The sequence below is a fragment of the Ammospiza nelsoni genome, chromosome 3 (assembly GCF_027579445.1).
Source record: "Ammospiza nelsoni isolate bAmmNel1 chromosome 3, bAmmNel1.pri, whole genome shotgun sequence".
Taxonomy (NCBI): Eukaryota; Metazoa; Chordata; class Aves; order Passeriformes; family Passerellidae; genus Ammospiza; species Ammospiza nelsoni.
In genome coordinates this window covers 109,785,712-109,805,934 of record NC_080635.1, presented here as the reverse complement: position 1 = coordinate 109,805,934, position 20,223 = coordinate 109,785,712, and the positions used below count along the sequence as shown (strand labels likewise).

At 44.0% G+C, this 20,223-nt stretch overlaps 1 protein-coding gene across 2 annotated transcripts in view; it reads left to right on the top strand.

The window, feature by feature from the left end:
* RUNX2 (RUNX family transcription factor 2) overlaps positions 1–20,223 on the top strand; it is a 214,841-nt gene that overhangs the window by 115,838 nt on the left and 78,780 nt on the right. For both annotated transcript variants that reach the window (XM_059469211.1, XM_059469212.1), the window contains one exon: positions 5,392–5,553. In XM_059469211.1, the coding sequence (XP_059325194.1) occupies positions 5,392–5,553 (162 nt within the window). The remainder of the gene's footprint in view (positions 1–5,391; positions 5,554–20,223) is intronic.

Here is a 20,223-nt window from a genome sequence, read left to right as displayed (position 1 = left end):
TCAGGAATGTGGTTGGTGTGAGGAGCCCATGGGCTGGGCTGTGGGGACAGCAAAGTGGGAGTTAAGTGAGGTTTCATGCTCCATCACCACTGCGGCACTGGCTGATCTATAGGCAACCTCTGACTTTCATCACTGAAATAACAGCCCTCAAAGGCAAGTCCTGTGAAACCTTCACTTTCTCCCATTTTCCTCTTCCCCTTCTCCATGCAGGTCAGGGATGTTATGCTTCCATTTCTCATTATTTTAAAGCAGATTTAAAGTCTTCAGAGCCAGCTTAGCAGGAAGGTAGTGAGAGGATACATCTTCACTGAAGACAGGGACTGATTTCAGGGACAGTGCAAATGGAATCTGCAGCCTGCAGATTTTATGCAAATTGATTTCATCCTCTGGTTGACTGACAAGTTGCCACTGTGGACCTCCATTTCATAAAGCTTGCTCCCCTCCTATTATTCTTTTGACTTTTATTTCCCTCTACCCCCTTTTAAAACTTAGATTCCCACTGGCATGATTCATTGAGTTTATCTTTTTTTTTTTTTTAATTTCAAAAATGTGACTCTTGGAGGGGTGGGAGGAGAAATGGATTTAGAGGTTCTTCAGGCCAAAATCTGGTCTCAATTACTTTTCTGTACATTGGGGTGTAACTCCACTGGATTTGACTTTGTTGATTGAACGGGGCAATCCAGATGAACCCCTGGCCTTTTAAAGATGCCTAAAAAAGAGTTAGAGAAGGGAAGAAGGTTGCGTTTTGCTGTTGTTGTTTTGCTGAGGGGATTAGTGTTACAACAATAGTTGGGTTACTCATGCAGAAAGTCATCTTGGCTTTCTTAAGATCAGAAGTGAGGATATTTGCTCTAAGTGTTTACCAAAGATAGCTCCAGACAGCTTGTTTTTTACTATTGGCAGTAGCACTAATCCAACCAGTAGCAGCCAGAGCTAGAGCTGATGGCTGGGTTTAAATGAGAGTATGATGCATGTGATGTCTGGGTATTAGAGACAATACACCAAGGAGCTGCCAATCTTTGATCATGCTCTGGTCATGTAACTCATCTTGGAAAAGGGGGAATTGGTTTCTTTTTCCTATAGAAAATTAGTGTGCTTCACAATCCAATGCCAAAGTGAAAAAAGTTGTTCTTCAGGGATATTTGCAGGTTTTTGCTTCTCTCCAACGACACTTCAGAATATAGAAGGTGTCCTTCCCCATGTCAGGGCGTTTGGAACTAGATGATCTTTAAGGTTCCTTCCAACCCAAACTGTTGTATGATCCTATGATGATTTCTGTTGGAAGAAGAGAAGTTGTGATACTGGAAAGCCACTTCCATATTGGAAGTTGAGATACTGGAAAGTCAAACCCCAGTTGTGATACTGGGGTTACTGGTGGGAGAAGGAGTCACTGGATGGGCTCTTTCTTTATTTCCTTTATAATTTTAGTTTTATGTGGTGCATCTCCTCTTGGACTAATTTTTAAAGACTCTTATTGTCCATTAAGCATCAATATCCACTGTCCATTTAATACAGTCAGTCAGAGACAACAAAAGTCAAGAACCCTGTGCATGTCCCATGACTACAAATGTGACAGCAAAACCTAGACACAAAATAATATGCAATACTCAGTATTTCCTGCTTTGTGGAGGTTCACCTGGAAGTGCAAACAGGATGGAGCTGTTTGCACATTAGTTTAGGCCTCACCCCGTTGATTTGTTTCAGCTGAACTGTGCCCAGGCTGTCTCAGCATACCCACAATGTGCCCTGCTGTGAAGGAATACGCTGAGAGCTGCACTTCCCCTCACACCCACGCAGGCATAACAGAAATGTTTACAAAAGGAGGACTGCTCTTAGTAATCACTCCAAAGTTTTCGAGTGTAAAGGCCAGCTCAGAGTGGCCCTCTGACTCCTTCACTGTTTTTGAATGCTCAGTTAGCCCTTCCCCATGGCTGCCATATGTAAATGAGGGTGGCTTTCTCCTGGGCAGTTCATTTTATTTTTATATTAAGTATTTTTCCTTCTTTGGGAGGGATTCCTTTAGAGAGGAATCCACATGCACTCAGAGCTTTAAGGTTTCTCATCTGTTCAGGGCTTTTTTGTGATGGGAGGATGTGCCATGCCTGCAGAGCATGTGGTGCTTTGGGTGATGGTGCAAAGTCCCTGGTTATCAGGGATCCTCTGGGAGCCCACCAGCCAGAGACAGGGAAGTTGGCCTGTGGTGTAGGAGGCCAAAGAAAACCTCTCACAAATCACCTCACAGCTTCTTCCCCAATAGTAGGTGTTAAACAGTCATCCCACCCCTTCTGGGCCAGAGCAGGGAGGAGGTGAACCTCTTAAGGGCCTCATGTTTGCCTCAGAAGCATCTGTGTGGGTCTGCCCTGGAAGTGCTGCTGTGGCAGCTGGCACATCCCTGTGGTGCCCCCAGCACCCTCCTTCCCCCAGGAGGTTTGATGGTGTGTGGGACCAGAAGAGATGGTCTGGTGGGCCTCAGTGGCCGAAGTCAGTGCTCCAGCACCATTGCAAGGACCATCTCCATGTGAACCAGAGGGTACCACATGATCTGCATGTCCACCTCCAGGGACTGTCTGGGGAAGCTTTGGGCTCTGCCTCGTGGCATTTTTCACTGTGAATTGGGCAATGCTGCTGAGCAGTGATGTTTGCCCTGTGGGCTCACAGGTCACCTTTGACTTGGCAGGGTGACAGTGTTTCACCTCTCTTCTCTCACGTCCCTGCAAACCTTGACCACCATCAGGCAGCAAGGGCTGGCTTTAGGGCATTTGCTCTGGGATCTGGTGAAACTTGTATTTTCACTTTCTGCTTTCCTAACGGGTCACAGATACCTTGAACCAGTCATCCGCAGGGCAATATTTCCCACCCTGCCTCGACCATGACCTCAGCCATGCCTTGGTGTGGAGGAATCGCAGTAACCCTCTGCCCTGAGGTACTGTGACCTCCTCCTCAGTCACTGAGCTCTGATGAATCATCTAATGTTCAATTTGGTTAAACATTTTCCTCTTCATTATTTCCTCTTCCCTGGGAAGACCGTTGTATTTGAGGTAGATGTTGAAAGAATATGTGGTTGTGTTTTTGGGGTCAAGTAATCGTCCATCCAGCCCTATATCCTGCTTCTGACAATGCACTATGAGATACTGTTTTGAAATAACACATGAGCCTTTGAAAGACCACTTTTTGCTATTTGTCATTCCTGTGCCCACACAGACATTCACAGTTGCTAGATTAAGGGTGTTAAGTATAAAACCAAGTCTGGCATGGGTGTTGAAAGTGATGAGAGTGCCAGAGATGCTCAAGAAGTTCTTGTGCCATGAGGATTACACTATCAGGAGTGGCATGAGCCTCCAGAAAGGTGCCTCTTTTTCTGAGCTTTCCACCATCTTAGACCAAAATGATGTAAAAACATCCTGTACTATGACTTTTTTTGCAGCCTTTACCTGCTGTGTTATTTCCTCCTAGCACTGAAGCTGACCTAACCCCAAAACTTTAGGGGCCCTGTTTTCGATTCAGAAGCAGAGATTGAAAAGGTCTTGGAGTTTGAAGGATCTTGGATTTGAGATTGTGCTCTAACACACCATTAATTTTAAGATTGTTTTTCCAGCAAGCCTAGGCTTTCTGTGGCCATTCAAAGATCATTTACCATTGACTGTATGGTGAATTATCGTAGTGGAATGAGGCAGAGAAATATGTCAATATCAGCTGTAACAATGAGCAGTCAGTCAGATTTGAACCTGTGCCAATCTATACAACCCTGGTCTTGAAATTGTTAAAACAAAGAAGTTCATTACATTTAATGATCAAGTGTCCTTTGGATTTCTGAGAAGTTTATGTTAACCATTTAAATTACTCAGTTCTAATATAAATGGCAAACTCCAGGAAAATCCTCTTAAAATTAAATTGGAAGGTGGTTTTTTTTACATGTATATATCTATATAGTTAGTTTGCTTCAAGGAAGTATCTGCTTTCCAGACATTTCTTCAAACAAATCATGTCTGAAGAGAAATAATAAACAAGAAGTAGCTGAAGCTACAAGGTTTTGCTGTGTGGAAGAGCAGGGAAAGGAGTTAAAAAAAGAAAAAAAAAAGTTGAATTTCCTGAAAAAGAGCCTTTGCTTATGCCATGTGGCTGTCACATTGCTGTCTGCAAAGGAATACTTTAGCACAGTGTTCTGATAGAGCAAGTTCTCCAAATCAAGTATACTTGATGAGCTTCCCTGAAAATAGTGGGCAGGATGTGAAGGGATGTGTTACAATTTCTGTGAGCTAGTCCAAAGATAGTTTTCTGTTTATTATGCAGTGCCCCAAACAAACTTTGGGGCTGCAAGTGCTTTAGTTTTGTCAATGTAAGGAAATGAAAAGCATAATTTATGAGGTATTCAATGGTATCTTTATCATCACATATTAACTGAGAGTGAATGGTTTATGAATCCAAACATCAGTGAGTAAAACTAGGTCTCCTTCTACCAGTGCTACAGCAAAAATTGATCTGTCTTTATCCTAAAGATAATTTCCTCCATAGTGAGCTGTTGCAAATATATCAGCAGGTATCATTATCTTCCAATAGTTATCCCAAACCATTTGGTTTCATATTTTGTAATTGAAGGTACTGTAAGTAATTGGGCCAGCATCCAAATGTGACATTTTTTTGATGGATGCTGTAAGATTTATGACATTTTTCAGCTTGGCTAGTATTTTCAGCACTGAAAACACTATTGTGTGATGTTTGAACTGGATAACAGCTTGACAGGCGTGCCAAGTGCTGACTGTAGAGTCTGCCCACCTCTGAAGGAAACGGCCTTAGGTTGTGTCAGGGGAGATTTAGATTGGATCTTATGAAAATTTTCTTCACTCAAAGGTTGCTCAGGCTTTGGAACAGGCTGCCCAGGAAAGTGGCGGAGTCACCATCCCTGGAAGTGTTTAGAACACTAGTAGCTAAGATGTTTAGGGACATGGTTTAGCAGTGGACCTGGAAGTGCTGGACTCAGTGGTCTTAGAGGTCTTTTCCAACTGTAATGACTCCATGATTCCATGAAGTCCACTTCCTAAGATCAGACCTGGGGCTCATTCTTGTTGTCTGTTTCTGTTTCTGATTCCTGGAGGATTGGCAACTCTTAGTATGATATGTTGGAAGAGAGACACCAGGAATTTGCATCCCAGCTTCTAGACCTCTGGTCTGTTCATTTCCCACAGAAGTTGTTCTGGGGAGGGAAAAGCACAGGGCTGAGTGTTGAGGAGCAAGTTGTGTTTCATCATGTTCTCACTCTTGGTAGTACTGATGTGTGTATGTTCAGTAATCCCACTTCTTTCAATTAGGCTGTTGATACCCTAAAATTTTTCTTCCTTTAAAAAAAAATTATCCTTTTTTTTGTTTGTTTGTTTGTTTTTATTTTCCCCCTAGACCCCAGGCAGGCGCAGTCATCCCCGCCATGGTCCTATGACCAGTCTTACCCATCCTACTTGAGCCAGATGACTTCACCGTCCATTCACTCCACAACTCCCCTGTCCTCCACTCGAGGCACGGGACTTCCAGCCATTACCGATGTGCCCAGACGCCTCTCAGGTAAAGACTCTCTTTTGCCTAAAGCAATTATGCGGAGAGGAACAGGACTGGCAGAGGCTGCCTCTGTGGCCTCAGACAAACCTTGGCAAGGAGAGCAAACCTCAGCAGTGGTACCAGGGTTTCTGCATGACAGGCAGGACTCAAAATCCCTTTTTTTTTCCGATATGGAAGAGCTGTTATGTTGCTCTGAGCATGTCTTTCTCGAATAACTTTAGGTCCATTTCGGATTAGATTATTTTTAAATTGTGAACCCGATTCTTTGAACAAATTCTCTCTCTTTTTTTTTTTTTTTAATTTCCCCTACAAAAGGATGTTCACTTGCATGTAATTAGGTACTGGCACAGGTTTCCCAGAAAAGCTGTGGCTGCCCCATCCCTGGAAGTATACAAGGCCGGGTTGGATGGGGCTGGGAGCAAATTGGTCTAGTAGAAGGTGTCCCTGCATATGGCAGGGGGGTTGGAACAAGATGATCTTAAGATCCCCTCCAACCCAAACCATTCTGTAATCCTGTGTTTTAAAGCAAATGTTATGCTGTCTATTTTTTGGTGCTTTATCTTTGTGGTATGAGTGTTGTCAGGCATCCTGACAGATAGATGCCTTTATTTCTTCAGTAGTTATGGCTGAGGTTCACTCTCCTGTATTTCAATCCAGTAGCTCAAGAAAGACTGTTTCCTTAGTTAATATGTACTTAAGAAGCCTATCAGAAACAAGCTGAGTCACTTAAAGGTAAAGATTGGCCAAATTGTGCTTTGGAATGATGCAGGAGAGAGGAAATACATTTAGGAACATAGACGAGACAGGAGTGAGGAACTGAGACTTTTTTTTACTAAACAAATGCACATTTATGTATTGCACAATTCACCTCCAATGGTCTCAGTGATAAAACCATCTGTGTAAAGTAATCTGATTGCCCCAAAGTAAGAGAGAGCCTGTCATGGCACACAGTCACCTTGTACCTCTTGCCAAAAACGAGGAACCTTAGGGGAGGGAGGCTCAGTCTTAAAACTCCAACCTTGCAAGTGTGGAAATATTAGCAGCGTATGCCAAAAAAGCATGTGTAATGTAAAGAGAGCCTTTATGATTCATTAATGAAAACCAAAGAATCGGTCTTATTACATCTATTTTTTGCATGTTTGCAAGATATTATTATAATCTTGGATGCTGCTGCCATACACCTGTTTGATTCCCAGCCAGGTGAATTTCTTGCTGTTGTGTTTTCCCCTTCCACCAAGCTCATAGCACTGGAAATGTTGATCCCTCCACTGAGCTGCATCCCTGACAAGCTGAACTGCAGCCAGCAGGGGTGGAGGATTTGATTAACATAGACTCCTTGATTTCTTTCATCTTGGAGGAGGGAAGCTTTGTTTCTCAAACAGCCAGCTGCAAACCCCTCTGCAGCCCTAGTGCACTCTGCCTTCACAGAGATCTCCATGTGGGCCAAGGGCTGGAGGGTTTTGGAGCAGGTTCCTGCGGGCTCTCCATGCAACACCCTGACTTGGGTCAAAAAACTCGATCGGCTTGATGCTGAGGAAATGCTTTGTTTGGCCTGAAACAGGTTCCCTTTGAGTCAGAGCCTCCTGATGCTCTGTGCTGTCGAATGGGTTATTTTTGCAATCGTGCCCGCGGCAATACCTGCAGGAGAGGCTCGGCTGGGACCTGGCAGCTGCACGCCGCATGCTTGCCCTGCAGCCCTTGCTTGTCTGTGTGTATTCAGACGTGAGCACCTGGCATGTGGGCACAGGCAGGGAGTGACTAAAAGACCTGGCTGTGTTCGTTGTGCGGCCCTGGACTGAACTTTCCTGCCGTGCTCTATGGCCAGTTGCCTTCGCGCTTCTTGTCCTTCATCTTTCCAGGGCTTGAGTGATGCCTCTGCAATGCCCTGACCTTTCCCAGCGTGGGGATCTTGCTTCTAGTTAGATTCCAGAGTGAAAAAGGGGACTTTGATCCTCCACAAGTGCCAGAGGTTGTGTGCAGTGTTTGCTGACAGAAATAGAAATTCAGAATAGAAATGATCTATTCAGAATTAAAGAGAGGCATTCCTGGCTGAAGGACCCACTCAGGTGTTCAGGATGCAAGCAGGCACATTGCAGCCTCAGCTGCAAACCTGACAGTGCCTCTCAAGGGTTTCACTGGCAGTGCCACAGGGATGGAGGGCAGCATCCAACACCTCCTCTATCTAAAGAGAGAGAGAAATGCAAGTTTTAAGTTGCCCCGTACAGCAAGCAGTTTACCCCTCACACCCAAAGAAATGCAAATCTCCACTCAGTTACTTAATGCATATTTAGGAAGAGAACAGAACTTTGAAGAGGGTAGAAAATTACTGCAAAGAAACACTAAAATCCTTAGAAAACTTCAGGCGTTTTTAAAGCATGAGGGAGAAATTAGAGTTTTATAAGGCCTTGAATAAAAAAGTCACTTTCCGATACAGTGGCAGAAATCTGAATATCAAGGCTGTTAAAAGTATACAATCATTTTAATGAATGCCATATTTACTGCCTGTTGCTTAACATCATGCAGGAGGAAAACTGAGCAAAACCTCCCCCCTAGCCTTGGCTGTCACACCTACAGGCACAGAACTTCCTATCTGCCCTAATTTCACAACACCCACCCTTTCCACGAGCCTCCATGGCTTCACCTGGACAACTGCTAAAGTTGTTCTCACCCAGATGTTTAAAATATTCCATCCAATAAAGCAGAAGTGGCTCCTGGGTTTATTGTCAGTGGCAGCCCTCAGGAGCTGCTTTTAATCATTTTCCTTTGACAAAACCCACACTCATCCTATGGCCAAGTGGTGGTGTTCTTCCCCATCTTGGGATGGATACATGAGCCAGCAGTGTGCCCAGGTGGACAAGAAGGCCAAAGGCACCTGGCCTATATCAGCAGTGGCAGCAGGATCAGGACAGGGACCATCCCCCTGTGCTGGGCACTGGTGAGGTCACACCTTGAATCCTCTGCTCAGTTTTGGGACCCTCATAATAAGAAAGACATTGAGGGGCTGGAGTGTGTCCCAGAGAAGGGAACAGAGCTGGGAAAGGATCTGGAGCACCCTTTCCCAGGGTCTGAGGAGGAGCAGCTGAGGGAGCTGGAGGGGCTCAGCCTGGGGAAGAAGAGGCTCAGAGGGGACCTACTCACTCTCTACAACTCCCTGACAGGAGGGTGCAGACAGGTGAGGGTCAGGCTCTGCTCCCAAGTAACAAGTGACAGGATGAGAGGAAATGGACTCAAGTTGCATGAGAGGAGGTTTAGATTGGATATTAGGAAAAAATTCTTCACTGAAACGGTGGTAAGGCATTGGAATAGGCTGTCCAAGGCAGTGGTGGAGTCACCATCCCTGGAAGTGTTCAAAAGGCCCATGGATGTGGCCCTTAGGTACATGGTTTAATGTTGAACATGGTGATGCTGGGTTGGACACAATGGTGTTTTTTAGCCTTAAGGATTCCATGAAATTTGGTGATGAGGTTGCCTGTGTTTAAACCCCAGATTAGGCTGAGCATCAGAAGAAGTTTGCAGGACAGGATGTGGTGGGGCGCTGCCATAGCAGTGCATGCAGTTCCTCATCCCATGGCAGAGGAGCAAAGGGCAGCAGGCTGCAACCCCAGGGAGCTCCTCAGGCAGCTGCTGCAATGCAGCTGAACTGGTTGTGTCAGTGTCTCAGAGGGCTTCTTTGCACTACTGGCAGGTTTGCATGCGTGCTGCAGGCACGTGCACATGTGTGCCCATGGCTGCCAAACTGCAAGTGTTCATCTTCTATATTCTCCAACTGGGGGTCAGTGCTCTGTTTGCACCGACAGCTAATCAATGATATATCCCAGGTATTTGGGCAGTATTCAATAGCATGAGCTGAAAAGCAAAGCAAAAAAAATGTTATCTGGCATCACTCATGCAACTTTTGAACCAATGATCTTTCTGATCCAGAAGTTTCACATTAATATCAAGAACAAATAAAGAAACAAGTTCATAAGGCCATGAAATTGCCTTACCTTAATGTTCCAGTAATAAAATGAGCAGAATTCCCCATATTTTATTAAAATGTCTGTCTGTTCAGACTTCTCCAGAAGACAGTGAAAGTTGGTGGCCCAGCAGATTAATATTCTTAATTAAATAATATTGTAGTGGAAGCCATGGGAATATAAGAAAAGGGTCATTTTAGAGAGAGTTTGCCTGAGGGATGTAGTCTTATTGCATGATTCATAGTGAATGCACTCAGTCTTTGTGTCCTATGCATAACCAAAGTGCATGTGGGATGGAGAGCATGGGTGACTATTATGTAATTAATGTATATGATTCATATAAATATACACATCACAGCCATTTTACATAACACTTTGGGGCTGATCCAGCAAGTCCTCCCCACATGGAAGGTTCAGAGCAGGGAGTACAGGTCGGGTTGTTCTTGCAGTCAAAAGAGGGCTGCTCCCAGGCAGGGGAAGGAGGGATGGGTAATTGATGTCCACAGGGCAGACATCCATTCCTGAGACGCTCACCCCCAACTCCCTTTTGAATCAGAGGGGACATTTGAAAACTGACATTTTCAGGACTTGGCTGGTCTGCAGGTGATCTCTGCTGGTCCCTGGCAGTGCCTGGCAAGAGCCTGTTTGTCTCTGAAGCAAGCCTAGGTGAGTAGCTCAAGTACAGACACGTATGATCTGATAGTCTGCCTTTGCTGAGGTGATTTAAGAGACAGTTTAACTGTCCCATAAACATATCCATATCACAGCCTAATTACACTCTAGTCCTGATTTAACCCTACCTCACCCTAACCTCGACCTTCTCCACTGTTTAAGGGTATGAGCTGGATTTTAATTTTTTTGAGAATCGTGAGAACGGGAAGGTGAGGAGACTTCTTCTTCCCCTACACTTTTTCTGGACTCACTCACCCTTCTGTCTTAACATAGAGACTAAAAAAGTCTCTTACTTTTTGCTTCACCATTGAGAGAGATTTGTGGGGTCAAGATCTCCAGATGCTGGAGGACCTGTCCACGTTCAGTGCTGACTGTGGAAAATCCTGTCTGTGTTTGACAGGTTCCATATGACAAATGAGAAAATTAGAACTGAATCTAAATAGCAGGACAAATTACCAAACCCGCCTTTTCCAGGCCTGGGCGGGACCCTTCCGAGACATTTGTCAGTTGGGGATGTGCCACCAAGCCCAGACATTGCTGTCCCACGAGCTGGAGTCCCCAGAGGATGCAGGGTGGACTTTGCTGTCTTTATATTTACTGTGTTATTGAGTAGTGGCATGCTGAGATAGATGAGGGAGATGCTGGGATCAGGCTCTAAACAAAAGAAGTCTGCAGCCCCATCCCTCTGAACTAAAATGGCCAGAAAGGGGTATCTTCACCAATAAATCACACAGTGGTAGGGCTGGACTGTTAAATACCAGTACTGTTAAGCTGTCAGCAAGGCTGGTGTTGAGTGGGGTTGGCCAGCATGGTCTCAAACAGGTCCCAGCTGTGGTTTGGAAATGAGCAGAGTCCTGAACCTGCTCCTGTGGGCAGCTCAGAGTCAGCCACCCCATTATGGAGTCAGGATTTAACATTACATCTGTGGCCAGACCATCCTGACTGGATTTAGAGCCAGAGAATGTGCCCTGACCCTGTTTGCTAGTTTGTGTATAGCCAAACTTTCCCATTAATTCGTCTCGCCCTGTAGATAAATCACCACAATGTTCTGGGCCATCCTGGACCCTCATCTCATTGAAATTTAAGAAATCTTCCTGTTCTCCCAGCTCACTGATGGCTGACAAGTATAAATGCAATGCCAGCCATGACTTAATCAAGGACAATACTGGTTTTTTACCCAATTTAATTTTCATTCTTGTTAGCCTAAAAATCATATAATAAAAAAACCACATGCAATGGAAGCAGCTCCAGCTGAACCTCTGGATTTAGTATTTGTATGTCAATGAGAAAGAGGCTGACTGTGATGGGCTTCTTTTCTTGGGGTCCTGTACTGGTTGTCATTCTTGGGTTTCTCACCCTGTGTGTGAATTACCTTGGATTTTGCTAGTGTCATGTACTCATATGATTTTTTTTAAGTAGGATTTTTCCTTTTTGGGGGGAATTTGGTCTTTGAAACAGCTTTTAGAAATAAAGGCTGTTTGTCTTCTCCTAAGGAGCTCAGAAAACTTTACAGCAACTAAGTAGAAACTGTGGCCATGGAAGTAGCTGTGCTTTCATCCCTTAATTCCTGCTAACTTGATTAAATGTTGTGGGCAATAAGGAAATTTCAGGACGGGACCTTTCATAAAGGAAGGCACTAGTGCTGTCTCCAAAATACAATTCTGTTCTTCTTTATGTGCTGTGGGAAGCAGAGAAACACTTAATGCTGTGGCTATTTCCAGCATGGCCCTGGTGTGAGCAGCCCCTGCCATGAATGAGCAGTTCACGCTTCAGCAATATTGTCTCAGGCTCTTGGCAAACCCAAGAACCCAGCTCGGTTTCTGGTGTGCTTGCTATGCTGGGATGTTTTTCTTGGTGACTGTAACAATTTTCACTCTGTCTTCTTCTTCTTCTTTTTTTTTTTTTTTTTTAATTAAATGGAAGCCGAAAGACTCAAGGTTGTCTCTGTCTCCATTTTGCCTTGCTAATGTTCAATGCTTTCCCTGCAAGGTGAAACTGAGTCAAGGCAAAGTAAAGAACTTGGGGGAGGTCAGGTCTTCAGAAACAACCCGCTCATTTTGCTGCCTTCCCTAAACTTGTAACTCGCCTTCCTTTTTCCTTTTTTTTTTTTTTCATTATTTTTCAGTGGTTCTATTTATTTTGTTTACCGCAGGTTTTCCATTTTTAGTCTCCTGCCCACTTGGTGCCACCTGGGAATCTCAGCACCTTGGCACTCATCTGTGGGCTTTCAGTAGCAGCCTCTCCACTGGGCTGAATCTCTCATTGGAGTAATTGTCCAGAAGATGCATTGCATGATCCCTACCTCAAATTTTTCTAGCGTGGGTGGCCTCAAATTAGGCACCTATGCCCATATTTAGGTGGTAAAACAAGTGGGCTGATTTTCAGATGTTTGAATGTTACAATGCGTGTCTTTAAGCCCTCTTCATTTACTTAAAACGGCTGTTGGGAGAGGAAATAAACAGGAAAAATGAAGGCAGAGGGAAGGAGTTTTATTCCTGAAATAAGGGATTTTAAAAAGTACTGAAAAGAAACAAGTGGAATGTTTTGAAATGGAATAAATTTGTTGCTGATACAGGCAGGAAATAGCACACTCAAATGTATGTGGATGTATAGATATATTTTTATCTGAGCTTTTTTTGCAATGTGTTTTATATTTAGGACACATATCAAGATTTGCATCTGTTTCCAGAACTTGCTGCTAACAGTTAGTAATGATGCCAAAACATACTTTAGTTCCAGCTTGAGACCAAATGATATTCAGGGCTTTTTTTTATTACTAATTTAGAGTCTGATATTAATTAAGGAAATTTTCCATAAGTGCCAGGCTTTTTCTGAAGAACTCATTAAAATTATATTAACTTAAACCGGAATCACAGTCTGAGCATGTTTTGTAATGATTATTCTTACTGACTCTGCTGGGTTTTGTAAACAGAATGCTAATTGTTAGTGGGGCAACCGGGTCCTCAATTCCAGACTTCCAAAGGGACAGATCCCGAGCCACTACCTAGATGTGTGTTCCCAATAAAGTCAATAAGCCTCTAACAGGAAGGCTGTGGGATCAAGCTCTTTGTTTCATCCTTCTGCAAAGGCGTTTGATGATTTCTCTCTTCCCTTTCTGGAATTGCTGTTAATTTTCTACCTAGGATGGAGCCAGCAATGGCAGCTGAGGCAGGCTCACATGTGTGCTGATGTGGAGAGGAAATGGATCTTCATGTGTGAAGCTCTCTGGTACACACAGGGTGGTCAGATCCACTTATTTACCCCCTCCCCTCACGGGCCCACAAGAAAGCCGGGGAGAGGCTTCTGACAAGAGCATGGAGTGACAGTGCAAGGGGGGAATGGCTCTAAACTGAAAGAGTTGATTTAGATCAGACATGAAGAAATCATCTCTGTGGGGATGGTAAAATACTGACACAGGCTGCCCAGAAAAGGGGTGGATGACCCATCTCTGGAAACATTCAAGTCCAGGTTGAATGGAACTCTGAGCATCCTGATCTAGTTGAGAATGCTGCTGCCCTTGGCAGGAGGGTTAGAATAGGTGACTTTTAAAAGGCCATTTCCAAACCATTCTATGATTCTATGATGTTGCCCTTAAGTCTTTGTGGCCTTGTATCTTTGTTGCATTGAATTGAGTTTGATTAATTGGCCAATATGAATTTACTAAATGGTTCCATAAAATGCTGGAGAATTTGGTCCTTCTCAGACTGTGACTGTGTTTGGTAGAAGGTAAGGTAAAGGAGTATCATATGCCTTTCAGGAGCTGAATGGTTTAAATTCTGCAAATTTTACACTAAAAGGTACAATTCAAGAGGTAAAAACTGCTACTGGTAGAAATAGCTGGAGCTGCCTTGGTTTTCATTGAAATTTCCTCTCATTTCTGGCTATTCAGAATTTGACCACACTGAATTTGGTCAGCAAGGGAGTGTTAGATCCCAGCAGAGCTTCAAGAACACCTTTTTGAAGTGGTTTAGTAATGGTTGCTGGCCCCATTTTACTCATGACCAAATCTCTTTCTCTCTTGATGGATGTTTTAGCAGAAAAGAACCTGGTGTCCTGCCAGCTTGGCTGTCATATTTCAAAGAGTTTTGATACTGGTGATACTGGGCTGATATTGGTACAAAAGGGAAGGCAAGAGCCATGCAAGTGGCTCAGCTTTTCTGTGGTTGTACAAAAGCAAACAATGTAGGCAGTGAAGAAGATGAAGATGGATGAGATAAAACGCGGGAGTGCACCTTCACGTGGGGCACAAAGGATGTTATTAAGGGAGAAGGAACTGCTTCATATGCATAAAGGGAGTGTATTTGGGGACACTAATCTGGAAATCTCTTACTGTTTGCTTTCAGACTGACTCAAAAGAGAGTGAGGGAAGGGATCAAAAGCAGGAGATGCCTTCCTGAGCTTGGGACATTTTCCCCATGTCTGCAGGAGCAGTGTGCGGGTGGTGGAGTGGCCCCTCAGGGAGAACTCAGCCCTGTACCCACGTGGTGCTTGATGGTACTGCTGTGTGCAAGGAGTTTTGTGGAGTGTGAGGATTTGTAGAAGAATAATTTGACATAAACCAATCTCCAGAGATGTATAAATTCATTGATTATTGTACAGGGAAACCCATGTGAACACCTGCTTTGAACCCAAGCGTAAGATTTCCCCATATTACTTGTCATTTGAACTTGAGGGCAGCCTTTGAGAAAAAAAGAAAGCCCAAACACTCAGTTGGGCTTAATTAAAAAATTTCAGGGAAGGAAAACCCATCATAGCCTTTGGTTACAAATGCTAATTGACCTCACTTTGAAATTTGGGTCTTATTATCAGTCTGAATTTGTCTAACTTTAGCTTCCACTCATTTGAACTTGCTACAACTTTGCTATAACTTTGTCTGCCAGAACATAGCACTGATTTTGATTTCTGAGGGTCTCATGCGTTCCTGTGCTGGTGACAGGCACAGAGAGGTGGGTAGGACAGGAGGCTGTGGCGGTCTCAGGGAGGTGGCAGAAGCCACAGGGAACTGGCTGGTGCGGGACAGAACTGGTTTGACCTGCAAGGAATCTGAAGGGGGACTGTGAAAAAATATTTTGGTCAATTCAGTTTGCTGTGGCTTCACTATAATCTGTCAAATCATGGAAGTTCCCTTTCCTAATCAGCCAAACTCCTACTGTATCTGTGACAAGAGGTTATTTTTGGTTGAATTACTAGTGGCACTCTACTTTTCCAACCCACCCGAAAAAATGGACTGGGTGAGCATTTTTCACTGACTTTGTGGGCTTCTGCAATTCCTTTAGGAGTTTTACTGCTCTTGTATTTGCCCAATTGAAAAGTCCTCACAAAATGAATTTAATTTCTCAGACACTACCCTAGATGGAGATAAAGAATAAAATAGTAGGATGCATGTCATTGCTTAGTTTTCCTACACTGTTTAATCTTCCATTTTAAGAAACAAAACCATAATCACAGGAGCTTTTCCTCCCAGGTTTAGTTTGCATTTCCTCTCAGAGCTGAGGCTGTGGCCCTGTTGGGGAGCAGACACCCAACCAGAGCAGCCTCTTTGCTCTCCACAGTCCTAATTATTCCACAGGCAAATTTGCAAATAGACAGTTGAAACTGTGCTAATCTCTTGGGATTACTCGGACCAGGCAATGTTCTCATTGTGTGAAGAAGTTTAGTTCTGTCATGAGAGGTATCATCATACACTTAATGCAGGAGATTTTGTGGTGGTTTAAAGGTGCATTTGGAGGAGGAGAGGAGTCAGTGTGCTGTGTGCTCAGCCCTGTCTGGGCCATGTCATCTCCAAACTTCCCAGTTGTTGTTCTCAAAGTCTCTCTAATCACCCATGTAATCTTTTATCCTGTGGTAGCCGTGAGTGTTAGCTGTAATAGGTTATTTTGTAATTTGGGAGTGCTGGGATAGGCAGCTAGAAGAAGCCTTCTTGGGCTTGTGTGAGAAAGAGGAGCAATAGTGAGAAAGAGGAGCAATAGTAAGAAAGGAGAGGATTGGCAGAGAAAACACCCTGAAGGTTTTAAACCAAGGATCAATTCTGAAAGCAAAATGGAGGGGTAGGGCATCTCATGGCAATCTTTCCATCTCTTAACATCACAAATCTCTGGCAGTGAGCAGTGAAAGGTGGTATGCTTGGGTTAGGAGCTATACCCACAAAGCCTCTTTCATTTAGCTGAGATGAAAAGCCCCTACACAAGCTCTAGTGATGCCACATGTGTGGTTTCCACTCGTTATTTTTAATGTTTATCTGGGATATCACTGTCTGATCCATAGGCATCACTGCTTTTTAATGCCCTTTCCTATTAAACAGGCACTGTTTAGAATTGGCAGAATATTATAAAGCCAGCAGCTAAAGGTATGTCTATCTTGGTTCCAAGTTTATTAATTAGGCTTCACAATGGGCTTGCTTGGAAAGCCAGTTTGAAACACAGGTACCAAATCTATGAGGCACATCATTTTTATTGGATAGATGTCTGTAAAAACACAGCTTGCCATTTTTAATTTTGCACTGAAATGATGTTTTGTGTTGTGTTGAAAGCTGATTGTGGGATTGAAAATTTTCCACAAACTGGAGATCAGTCCCCTTGTCAAGGCATCAGTTGAGGTTTTGGCTTTAGCTGGAGCATCCAGGTTTGGCTCCTGCAAGCAGTGCAGTTCAATGATCAAAGCAATAGTTGTATTTGGGAATAGCTAATGAACCTCTGCTGGAATCACTGCTGGCTGCAGAGAGTGTTTGTATTGTGATGGTGTCTAGAGGTGTCATCCCCCTTGTGCTAAGGACTCTACAGTGAAAGAGAAGGAAGAAAAAAGGAAATCAGCCTGTCTCCTATGAATTTGCACTCTTAGGTACAGTACAGCTTGATTACAAGATGTGCAATGGAATACAAGAGGGAATTGGAACATGAAGGGAATCAGTGAGGTGGTGGCAGGGGTTGCAAAGAGCAACATTGGTATTTTTGGTTTCTTTGCAAAAAAATGAACTTTTAAGGAGGTTACTGAAGTAGCTCTGGGGCTCTTCACCTCCTTCCAGGCTTCCGAACAAGCAGGAAAGAAAGGAAAATCTGCTTGTCACACTTGAGATAAGAAGCAAATGGTGTTGGTCAGGTTACGCCAAGGGACCATCCAGGACCCATCACCTTCTCAGCTTGGCCAGAAGTGGTCCCTCAGTTCCCCTGGAGCTCAAAATCAGAATATATATATTGAAGGTTTCTAGCTGGATCCCTGTATTTAATAGCTGTTGACACAGCTCTGTGAATCTGTTTACCCTTAGGTAGGTGGGAATTAACCTCAAGGGAGCTGCTGGATCAATTATATTTCCTATAAGTCTGTAGTGTCACAGTCTTATCGGACTGACAGAGACCTTGTGAGATCATGTGACCTGTGCTCCTGTGTGGAGAAATAGGATCAAACATTTGCAGATGATTCCTGTTGAGTGGAGCCAACTAGTTATGCATGTTGTTGCCACTGAAAACAGAAATAAAACTACATCCCAAAGAAGGGATCCTAGCCAAAAGTATTAATTACAGTTGAAATAGCTAATCTGAGTGCAGTTAAAAGACTAGAGCTGGACAGGATTTGTCAGCCATGAAAGTATAGAGACCTCTGTGAAAAAGATCATAAACATTTAGATACCCTCAAGGGTGCAAATTTCAAGGCCTGGGATCCAGTCTAGGGGCTGACCACTGAAAAACAGACCCTCTGCAAAGGTAACTGGCTGGCCAAATAGGAAGGGAAGCAAGTGCCTCAAAAACACCAGAAAGGCTGCTGACCCGAAATCTCTGCAACATAAGACCAAGATGAAATGGCTCATTTGAAGAAGCATCTCACAGAAGCTGCTCAGAGGAAGTCCCTGGGAACTGTGATGTGGATGCTGGCATGGCTGGAGGAGCCACAGAGGAATCCTGGCAATGGGAAAAAGGCACCTCTCTTCCCGCTTTCTCCCTCTTCCTCTCTCAAATATCTCCCTCCAAAGGGATTTTTTTTTGTTTGTTTTTGTTTTCATTTTGATTCCTGCTAAAAGCCAACCCGTGTTGTTTTCTTTTTTATGGGTGAAGAGGCGCGCAGGGAGGATCTAAGCAGCGCCGGAGCCGAATTGGGAGCCACTGTATTAGACTCCAAAATTAGATAGGAAGCTGGGTTTAAGGGTAGTCCAAACCCAACCAGTTCCTCATTTGGCCTGGCCCATGTAGGTGGGCCAGACTGGTTTGGAGCTGTTTTTTGGACAGGCTGTTGGCCCGTGGAGGAAGCCGTTCCAGCCGCAGTGGGGCTGGAGCCGGCGCCTGGTGCTCAGCCGGGCCAGCTCCTGCTCTCGCTGGCCTGGGCTGCAGATGCACTGGAGGCTTGGTTTGAGGCAATTCTGCTGCTGCTTTCTCAGCAGATATAGGCAACTGAAGGTGCTAATTCAGGCTGAGTTCGTATGCATCTTTTTTATCTCAGAAATCAGGATTGCATATGAAATTTATTTCAAGTCAAGTTCTCTTTGCTCTGACTTCCACTTTTTTTGTGTCTTCACCCATTGAAGAGCTTATAAAAAATGTCTTTTGGGTTTTGCCTTTAATCTTTGTAACTTTGCAACATTTTCCAACAAAGAATTTCATAGTATTTTCTAAACTGTACTACTAACTTTTGTCATTTGGCTAATATGAAGTATTGAAATATACATTGTATAGTAAGCAAAATTTACACAGGAAAGATTAAATTATTTGCCCAAATTAAAAAAATAAATCAGTAGCAAAAGCCAGAAAGCATTGTATCACATTTTCCCGTGCAGCAGCTTTAATGGTTTAGTGGGCTTTCTATTTATTCCCAATCACTAGTGCTGATCTGAACTTAAAATCCAAGATACCATATCTGAGGTATGGTAACTCTACTGATGGTCTAAAGAGCTGCTAGTGGTATAGCCTAAGGGGCTGTACATCAAACAGCCTCCAGCATGTTTATGGTGTGAGCTGTTACAGACTCAAGTCTGTTTCTTTTTCTCATCACCACCTTCCTGGGAGGATAAAACCCATATTCAGTCTTTACACTATGGAGAAGAAGCATTTTTTTAGAGGCGTTCATAGTTGAGCTGGTTTAAGCTTCAGCTCAGCTGATGAATGGGGATGCTGTGTAGACCATCTTATAATGGATTGAAACTTTGCTTACAGTATTTCTCCTTAATTTAGTAGGAAGCTCAGGTTAGGTCTGAAAGGAATGAAAAAAATATACAGAGGGATTTACACAGCTTTTATTAAATGAGATTGAAAATTGTATGTTGTTAAAGTGAACATTAGAAGGGATACAGTGCCTCAAGCCCTGCTGTACAGCTATATTTAGCTGTGTTCTGCTGAATTTTGTGGCAGCTTGGTATCTAAACAGGCACTGAGTGCCTAAATCCATGGACTGAAACCTCTGTAGATCTTTACACAGTTCAGTATTTTTGACTCTTAGCTACGAGAGCAGCAGCTCCAGCAAAAAAAGACTAGCAGTTGTGTGCAAGGTTTTCCTCCATCTTCCTGAAGCTCATGGTGATGGTCCTGCAAGTCCTGCTCTGTGGCTATAGAGCCACAGCTTCGCTCCTGCCATGCCAAGGTTTGTGACATCCCCGAGCTGTTCTCACTCTGCCTCATGACATGGGAGCAGGATTCAGCATGGTGCTCACCTATGGCTCTCCCCACAGGGCTCCTCTCACCCTGAGCCTCCTGAAATTTCCTTAGCCTTGAGTCATGCTGACGTGTTTGACCATTTCATCACAGAGCCCAATGTCACTACACTGTTTGTGTTACTTGGGGGAAATGTATTCTCACCGTAAGGGAAAAAACTCTGTCCGTCACTGGGTTATTTTCCACTGTTTTCACTCCAACAGCATTATTGCGCCTGCTGCTAAAATCCTCAACCTAAGATGGAAGTGCCTCCCTGGTATCTTCTCCCCTCTCCTTTCTCCAGTAGCCAGAAGTCCCGTGGGCTCAGTGCCCTCATCCCCTCAGAGCAGCTGCCCCTGCAGAGCCCCAGCTCCCAGCATAGGCAGCTGCCTTCCGCTGCCTCCGCAGGACCAGGGGACACGGGGCTGCGTGCTGGG